Below are 8,819 nucleotides of genomic sequence, written 5' to 3' on the forward strand. Positions count from 1 at the left end.
TACATGTGTGTTATTAAGTATATTGGGTTTAAATTGTTGCTAGGAAAGTTTGTCGTGGTAGCGTGCCAGATGAAGTAAGACATGACCCACAAATAGGAATAATAATATACACGTACGAACCAATAGCGATGTATTAATCCCATTATTGTGAGGTGAGTAGAGGGTGTCCGTTTTAAAATTTTCGTAATTATATATATATAAGTATGATTTATTTTAAATGCAAAAATTGTGGAAAGCATGTGTTGGTAGAATTTTAGGAATTTTGTGATTGCTATGATGTTTGGATGTGTTTTAAATATATATGTATAAAATTAAATACGTAAAGTGTTTTAGAAATCGGGAAACAAGCCTTTCACACTGTTTTGCATCAAAAATCTGTGTCTTGTATTTTTGTGTGATATGCATAGTTAAATGCATTTGCTAAATGATTTATATGTAAGCTTTCGAGAGCCGATTTTAGTCTGATTTTTATACAAGTATTTACACCATGATAATTAATGTGAAAAACAATTTATCGTGTTATCAAACTTTGATTTCAAACAACTTAAGGAAAAAGTCTCGAGAAACTTGATTTCATTTTCAAAAACGTTTTTGACAAACCAAGAGCGTCAAGAGTAGTCTGGATGTCACATCGGTTAAGTGTGACCCTCGTGCACGAATGAGCTCTAGCTAGAGAATTTTTGGGTCACCGATAGGCTATTAGACATGACTAGGGCCATGGTCTATGATATATGTGGCAAGGCCACGGGTTGTTCATGTGGCTAGACCACAAGTGATATACGCGGTTGCGACCGCTTGATTCTCTAATGTCGGCCAACATCATTGAGACTACCATAGCATGTGGGAATTCGATGGAAGCGATGCTCCCGGATTGTTAGTACATGGAAGTGGGTCCACATGTTGATATTATACTTTCCTACTCGAGAGCCTTGTGAGTTTTTAGATGCGACTCTTTTATCGGGAGAGAGTCAAGATTTCTCTACAACTCCCTTTGTTTTTAACAAAAGCTTTTAAATTCTTATTCTATGATTAGAAAATGGTTTATGTGATTGATCACATCGATTTCTTTACATGCCACACATTTTGGGAGCATGCATACCTTTATATTATTATTTGTATTTTGACAGTAAGTCATATTTTCGATGATTTAACACTGAGTTGCTACACTTGTTTTCGGCATCGTTTTGCCAAATTAAATATTGCACTGTGATTTTACAACATCATATCTATAAGGCACAAACCTCCCTTTCAATTAACTTTGATTTTGATAAACATGCATTTTAATATTCAAAATTATACATTGTTTGCTTGTTTCCCATCTACGTCCTACTCACGGAGCTGATGATCACTAAGTTTGTGAGACTCACCCTCTTTTATTTCCCCTTTTGTAGACAAGGATTGCCCTAGTGTGTAATCATCGGAACGTACGGTCCACCGTGGATAGGTAAGACATCCCATAGCATTTTATCCCAAGTCGTTCTGCTGTTAGAGGTCTTGTTGTAGCACCATGCTATTTAATGTGTAAAAGATATTGGTTTTGATATAAATGACAACTTGAAAACTTTACACTCCATTGTGTATATATATATATATATGACTACATGAGTTAAAAATTGTGTTGTTTCATTATGTCTATGGTTCAATTCATGACACAAGAATATGTGATTAACATGGATTGGTGGTCATGTATGACAAGTTATCGAGAAATTCCATTAAGGCTTGTTCGAGACTTGGCGGGATCTCTCGGAGGTCTCGGACGCCAGTAGAGACCGAGGAGGGGTCGTTACAAATTTATACTTATAAATCATGAGCAGCATTTAGCAAAACATCATAACCACCCAAATGTCAAAAAGTCAATTAAAGAATTTGACATAGCCTTTCAGTGATTAGCCTTTCAGTGCAATACGGTCCTTTCATCAAATATCCTGAATATGTCATTAAGCATGGCTCAGTGTCTACTTATAACATTCCATATTAGTTCTTATAATTTCTGACTAACCTTATGAATTTAGGAAACTAACTTTCCTCAAATTCATCATGCTTTGGCCAAAGACTTTATACAAGTTAATAAAGAATTGAGAACAAGTGAGATACATCCCCTCATATCACTTGGGGTGATGAATCCTCTCTTAACCACTTATTCACCTTTGCATGGTTCATGGCATACCCAAAAGCACCCTATTTAGGCATCTGGTCACCTCTAGACCCGTAAGGGTGAAATCAAAGTATGTCATTCCCCATACAAGATGACCTGGTATCTCAAGTCCAAGGACTAGTTGCAAGACTATCATATGAGAACCTTTTCCATAGACACTTGAGTGCAATACCAAATGGAGTTCTCATAGCGGGTCATGTTCAATGAAATTATTCTTTAACAAGCACTTACATGTTATCCTCAAGTATCCCATATACTTCAATCTATGAGATCGATTGCTTACTTCCCAAGTAAGGAGGCTTCACATGTACCAATCTTTGAGCATTGTCAATGCCTTGTCTTGACAATACAATGACTAGGAACAATTATAAGAACATGGCTTTGATGCATAGTGATCTCATAATTGTAACAACTTTACAATTCTCTTGCAAGGCCTTTATGTTCCATGTGCTTCATCTAATTAGTACTTAATAACTCCTTATTATTGCACTAGCATGAAGGAAAACCTCTATCACATATAATTATGAGATTAAGTATGCATTAAATGACAATATATATATTTCTTGATCAATCCAATTGGCTTAATGGCATATACCAACAATCTCCCACTTGCACTTGAGTCAATTGCTAACGTATCCAATATCAAACTCTTTCGCTTAGCAATTATGTCTCTACTAGGACAACTCAAATTGTAATATTTGAGAATATGTTAATTTATTTGTTTGACAATCTCCATTGTCATATTCGAAATACTAATTTAGATCACAACGAGACCCTAATTCCATTATTATGGCTCTTGTTGTTACTTTAACAACTCATAATCATTTATTGGTTCATTAAACCAATGATCCAAATATCTCCTTTTTTGTAGCCTAAACAAAATATTTGTATCCGATTATAGATATAATTATGTAGTTATCTCTTGTTTTGGAACCAGTCCAATATAACTGCTCAATCATGACTTTATATCACTTTTAACATTTTAGATTTTCTCTATGTTAAACTCCTTTAACAAGTAATCCTAAATTCTTTTGTTGAATCCCATTTTTAGGCTCTAACTCTTTAGTCCCATTTTGTTTTTCTTAGACTCGTAAATGTATCTTACACTCTTTTAATGAGTAACTAATCTTACTCCCACTAACCTTGTGATGTGCACAAAATATGTATATCTTATTCAATGTATTCAACTATTTTGAATTTATTACATTGAATAGAGATTATTATCCAATCATTCATGTTGGATTATTTAGTAGACTCATATTGCATGAGTAGTGCATTAATAAGCATCCTACTAATGGTTTGTATTTAATGGATTTATATCATAAATTATGCATCTTTATGCATCCCATTAAATTAATTTTTGTGCATAGATCTTATCTATTGGATTTCATAATTCCATAACCTTTGACTTTTAAAGTGTCATTAGCTCCCACTATTTCTATCATGTATAGAAATCTTGCCAAGTAAACTTATTTACTTCCTTTTGGGGTGCTATATCCATAACTTTTATGTATACTTTCATGTCATTAGTCATTCATCATTGGTTATGGGATGAAATCCTCTCAAAGGTTAGTTCATGTGATTAATTGGGTTTGGAATGTTTTGTGATTCATCTTTTATGAATTCAATATGATAATCAATGCTATTTAGTTCCAAGCAATCTTAATTTAGATCCAAGATTTCATTAAGAATGCTCTTTGACTAAATATGTTCATAATCTTATTATGAATTCATTGAGTTATGACTCAATTTTATCTAAGTCAACTCATTAATTTCCTTTTTGATTCATAATCAAAAGTAAAATAATCTCACAACGATCTTATCATTATGACTTAGTATTGATTATCATCTATGCAAGGTTATACCTAAGGATAAATAATTTAGAACAATTCCAAAATAAAATGAGATGGAATGTAAATATATAAATATATATATAAGCTAAGCATCTCATGCTAGCAAAATATAAATGTATGTTTCTTAAACATAAAATAAATATTTAGCCATAGGTTCAAAACCAAAAAACATCCCATCATGACAATCATGCCATGAAAACATTCAATGTTCTAAAATTATTTATTGTTCCACAATCTAATCTAGGTTGACAAGCTTGATCACCATCAACTAAGGTTGTCCCCTTCATGATCCTATTCTTCACTGCTTCTTATCATTAGTTCCTTCAATATGTCATACATATTAAAACCATTAATAAAGAGTAAGGTATCATATACCAAGTAGTGAAAAATAAATCATCATATGATTCATACCTGATGTGGAAGCTTCTTTTTGTTTCTTCTCTTTGATGGATTTAAGATAATCCTTGCAATTACGCCTCCAATGCCCAAGTTTGTCTCAGAAATGGCATTTGTCATTGTCCTTGTCTTTCTTCACTCCTCCAATAGGCTGTATACCTTTTGAAGTTGATGCTTTTTCATTCTTGTCTTTCTTAGAAAATTTTCTTTTCTTATTTTTATTTTGCTTAGAAGAGACAAGATGAATTGAAGGCTTTTCCTTCACAATGGTGTTCTCCGCCTATGTGAGCATATTCAATAAGCCTGAAAGGGTTACCTCAATCTTGTTCATGTTGAAGTTCAATACAAACTGTGAATAGCTCTCTGGTAGCGAAGAAAGTGTAAGTTCTATGCTCAAATCATGATCCATGACCCAACCCAACTACTCAAGTCGAGTGATATATCCTATCATCTTAAGCACATGAGGCCTTACTGGGCTTCCCTCAGACATCTTGCATCGAAACAATTCCCTTGAAAAGTTGAATCTTTCTGTGTAACTTTCCTTATCGAACATTTTTCTAAGGTTTAGGATAATATAAAAGGCATTCATAGCTTTATGTTGCTTTTGAAGATTTGGAGCCATACTAGCCAACATAACACATGTGGCTTGATCGAGATCATCCATATAAACTCTATAGGCCTCATTTTCCTCATTTGTAGCATCATCGCTAGGTTTTCCAAGAATAGGACCATAGAGGACATAAGCTTTTTTCTCTTGTTTCAAGACAATCTTGATATTGCGAAACCAGTCAATGAAATTTGGGCCTGTCAACTTGTTTGCATCAAGTATGCTTCTAAATGACAAACCATTCGCCATGATAGATTTATATCCTATATAAATCAACATAAATGATTATTAGTCATTAACGCAAATTATATAATCATAAAGACAAGGTTTTAAAATCTTATACGATTATTCTCAATATTTTATCAAAATAATAGCCCTTGTCACGACCCGGCACTCCCCTCGAGCCCGTGACAACCACCGCGATGTCTCGATTGACATTCCTTACTCGGAATGCCAACCGAAACCTCGCAAGGCTTTTGCATCAGTTTTACTTCTCCCTTGTGAGCAACAGTTATTAAATATCATGTTTTAAAGGAATATAGACTAATTTCAAATCAAAAACAACCAAAAAGTAATTTCTACTATGCAGGGGTATTTTGGTCATTTTACCCAAAAATTTTGAACGTGGTAAAAATATGATATACAAGTAATAAGCATCCATTTCATGTCTAAAATAAGTTTCGTTGTCTAATTCATCAATTTAAGATGAAGTTATAGCTATTCAAATTAAATAAAAATATTTCATAAATATTCTATTTTCTTATAAAACAATATTTATAGAACTCTACGTAAATAATTTTTGTAGCGTAAAAGCAAAATAAATTCATACATATAGTGGCACACGTAGCCAGGTATACAAAATATTCTACAATGACATGTGGGCCCCCAAAATAACCAAAATAAACATGACTGTAAACCTGCGATTTCTAAAGGTGCGAATCCAACAGCAAACCCTCGACAAAATCGACGGTCTACATATTTCCCTGAGCCTGAAATGTGTGAAAGGAGGGTGGTGAGTTTTTATAAACCCAATGAGTAAGCAAAGTTCATCTATAACATCTAAAGCCGAGTAAATGGAGACAATTAAAACATCTCTTCATAATATGATTCATAACATTAAAACTCATTTCAACCTTATAAAACAATTTACATTTCATCAAAAATAATCAGCAAGGCTTACGACTCTCTTAAAACTTGGCTCGTGCCAAACTTATACTCGGTGACACCTTGGCTCGGGGCATCCAACTGAGTCTGTCAAGGTTTTTAAAACAACATATACCCATAAAACATGTTTTTATGTTAAAAGCATAGTCGTTCCTTGGCGTTGGCTGAGATTCACTCTCACGTGGTGGTTCAGCATAAAGTGAACTCTAACGTTACCTTAGGAGATACCCTCTGTGCCTCTTATACCAAGGTAAAATATAACGGGGTTTATCGTGCCCCTCTCATAGGCCGGTCCACGAAAACTCGCCCACTACAGTAAGCTAATCAAATAACCCACTAATTCAATAAACTTTTCGACAGCATGACATGGCTAATATAATATTACCAGCCTGTCAAGGCAAAGCAAAACAGTTCATATATTCCACATAAACAGAAATCCAGCCATGATTGCCATCACATTGTCATAAACCATCAATTCAAACCATATGTCAAAACATATATATAACACAAGTATACAGTCTCCACTTACTCAATTTCCAAAACCAGTATTCAATTTCAAAATAGTTATAAATCTCATTTCATTTAACCAACACTTTAACTATAAAACATAATAGTTTGCAATTTAAATTCATTGTTCTTTAAAACCTAAAAACGAGTATAAACAACTTTAGATAGTTAAGATGATCGTTTGATTACTCACAATAGCGGGAGTTTGGAGTGGTAGGAGTACTCCTATTCGCGGTCCTCGAGTACGATATCTTTACCCTTATTAGAGGGCTCACCACCTATACATAATACACAACACGTAATTTAATATATTTGTGCCAAACTATTATAAAACTATTTTAGGCTCTATATGAATGCATGACATTGAATGAGAATTGTCCGAATAATCACTTAAAGACTGCATTCTACGTGGGTTCAATTGTGATCGGAATGAATTTGTATTCGATCTAATTCGAGCTATACACCATTGATTTAACCAAAACATTTGATTCAACTCCAAATATATTCATTACACTCCCAATAATCTAATAAACCAAAGCATTACAACGAACTTTATTTTTTACTAACTTCAACATTTTTTGAAATTCATTCCGATTCTGAACTAACATACCAATCAATATCTACACAGTCTCGTAAATCCATATATATCATTAGGAATCAAATCCAAGTCGATTTACTATGATTTTCTCAGTTTCCATCAAGCCATTCTCTAAAGGAACTATATTTTTCAATAATCGGTTTTGATATCCAACATCACAATTCATCATTTCCTAGCTAAATAACATGAATTACAACCAAATCCATCATCAACATGCCATATAGAAAATTCGGCCAAATGAGGGTTATTGAAGGGCATGTGATTTTCTTGCTTGTTTTTCCTTCCAAACATCACAAAATGACTAAAAACACTAGGATATTATGAAATCTAGCAAAATTCATCACCAAAACTTCTCTCTCTAGATTTGGCCAGCAAAGGTTCCCTATTGAAAACTTGAATTTCAGCCATGGAGAGTGAAAAAAATGCATGGGAAAGGTAGATCACAAGCTAAAATTAAAAAATCTTACCTTTACTTGCTTGATTCCTTGAAATCCAACAATTTTCTTGAATTTTTCCTTCCTAGGATTTGTTCTTCTCTTTTTCTCTTTGTTCCCTTGCTTGGCCGGCCATATGAGTGAATTGGGAAAGGTTTTATGTTGGTTTATAAAGGAAAATCATAAAAATATTAAAGCTTGACACATGTCACCACTTGATTAGTCCATGATTAAAACTTAACCATTAAGCATTCTCTTTTCCACGACATATAATTCCTTACTTATCCAAGACATAAAAATGATAATAGGTGGAATTTATGAGCTTGGCAAGTGTCATGGTGGTGTGAAATTTCAAAAATTTCAACTACGTTTTGTCTTTATGCTCGAAACTGAAATTTTTCACTCTTCAAATTCAAATTATGTTCCTACTAATCAAATTTGGTCAAAAAAATCTCTTTCAACATTCTAATTTTGCCCTCAGGTGGCAAAATGATCATTTTGCCCATATGTTATAAAATTCTCAATTGAACTCCAAATTAATCCTCGAACTCCGAATCACCATTTTAAAACATTCTAAGGTTTGATAACTCTCAAATACATCCTAAAATTTCTATTTGGACTAGTTCGAAGCTTAATCGACTTAATTGTACCATTAGGTACGATATTGACGTTTTAAAAACTTTTTCGAGGCATCTGCATACTTGGATGCAAACATGCTATCAAGTACATGAATGACATGGCAAGTATATCATAACGCTGGGCTTGACACATTGATTCACTAAGATTCTATTCCAACAATTGGTATCAGAGCAGGGATTATTGTAAGTTTGTTTCCTATATTTATTTTGCATGGTTGGCACCTTTACATATGTTTCAATATCTTGATGTGATTAATATATGGTTGTATGTTATGATGCATGATTCAAGGTTTTTGCCACATTAATTGTCCTAGAAAATTTTACATGTAACATTTTCTTTTGGTTATGTAACAAGAAGGGTGGCCTATATCGCCATGTTTCCTTCTTAATTTTTTTTATTATTTTTCCTTAGATTTATGTAACTAGGAAAACCCATGTAATTTTAATATTTCTTGATGTATTTGGTG

At 33.3% G+C, this 8,819-nt stretch overlaps 1 protein-coding gene across 1 annotated transcript; it reads right to left on the reverse strand.

Annotated features, from left to right (window-relative positions):
* LOC108660693 lies at nt 4,826–5,260 on the reverse strand. Its single transcript, XM_018114953.1, has one exon. It carries the CDS (start codon nt 5,258–5,260, stop codon nt 4,826–4,828), a length of 435 nt encoding a protein of 144 aa, XP_017970442.1.

The sequence above is a fragment of the Theobroma cacao genome, chromosome 2, assembly GCF_000208745.1.
Source record: "Theobroma cacao cultivar B97-61/B2 chromosome 2, Criollo_cocoa_genome_V2, whole genome shotgun sequence".
Taxonomy (NCBI): Eukaryota; Viridiplantae; Streptophyta; class Magnoliopsida; order Malvales; family Malvaceae; genus Theobroma; species Theobroma cacao.

Bases quoted from the DNA above. Each gene is read 5' to 3' on its own strand.
- LOC108660693 (XM_018114953.1), bottom strand. From the start codon at position 5,260: ATGGCGAATGGTTTGTCATTTAGAAGCATACTTGATGCAAACAAGTTG.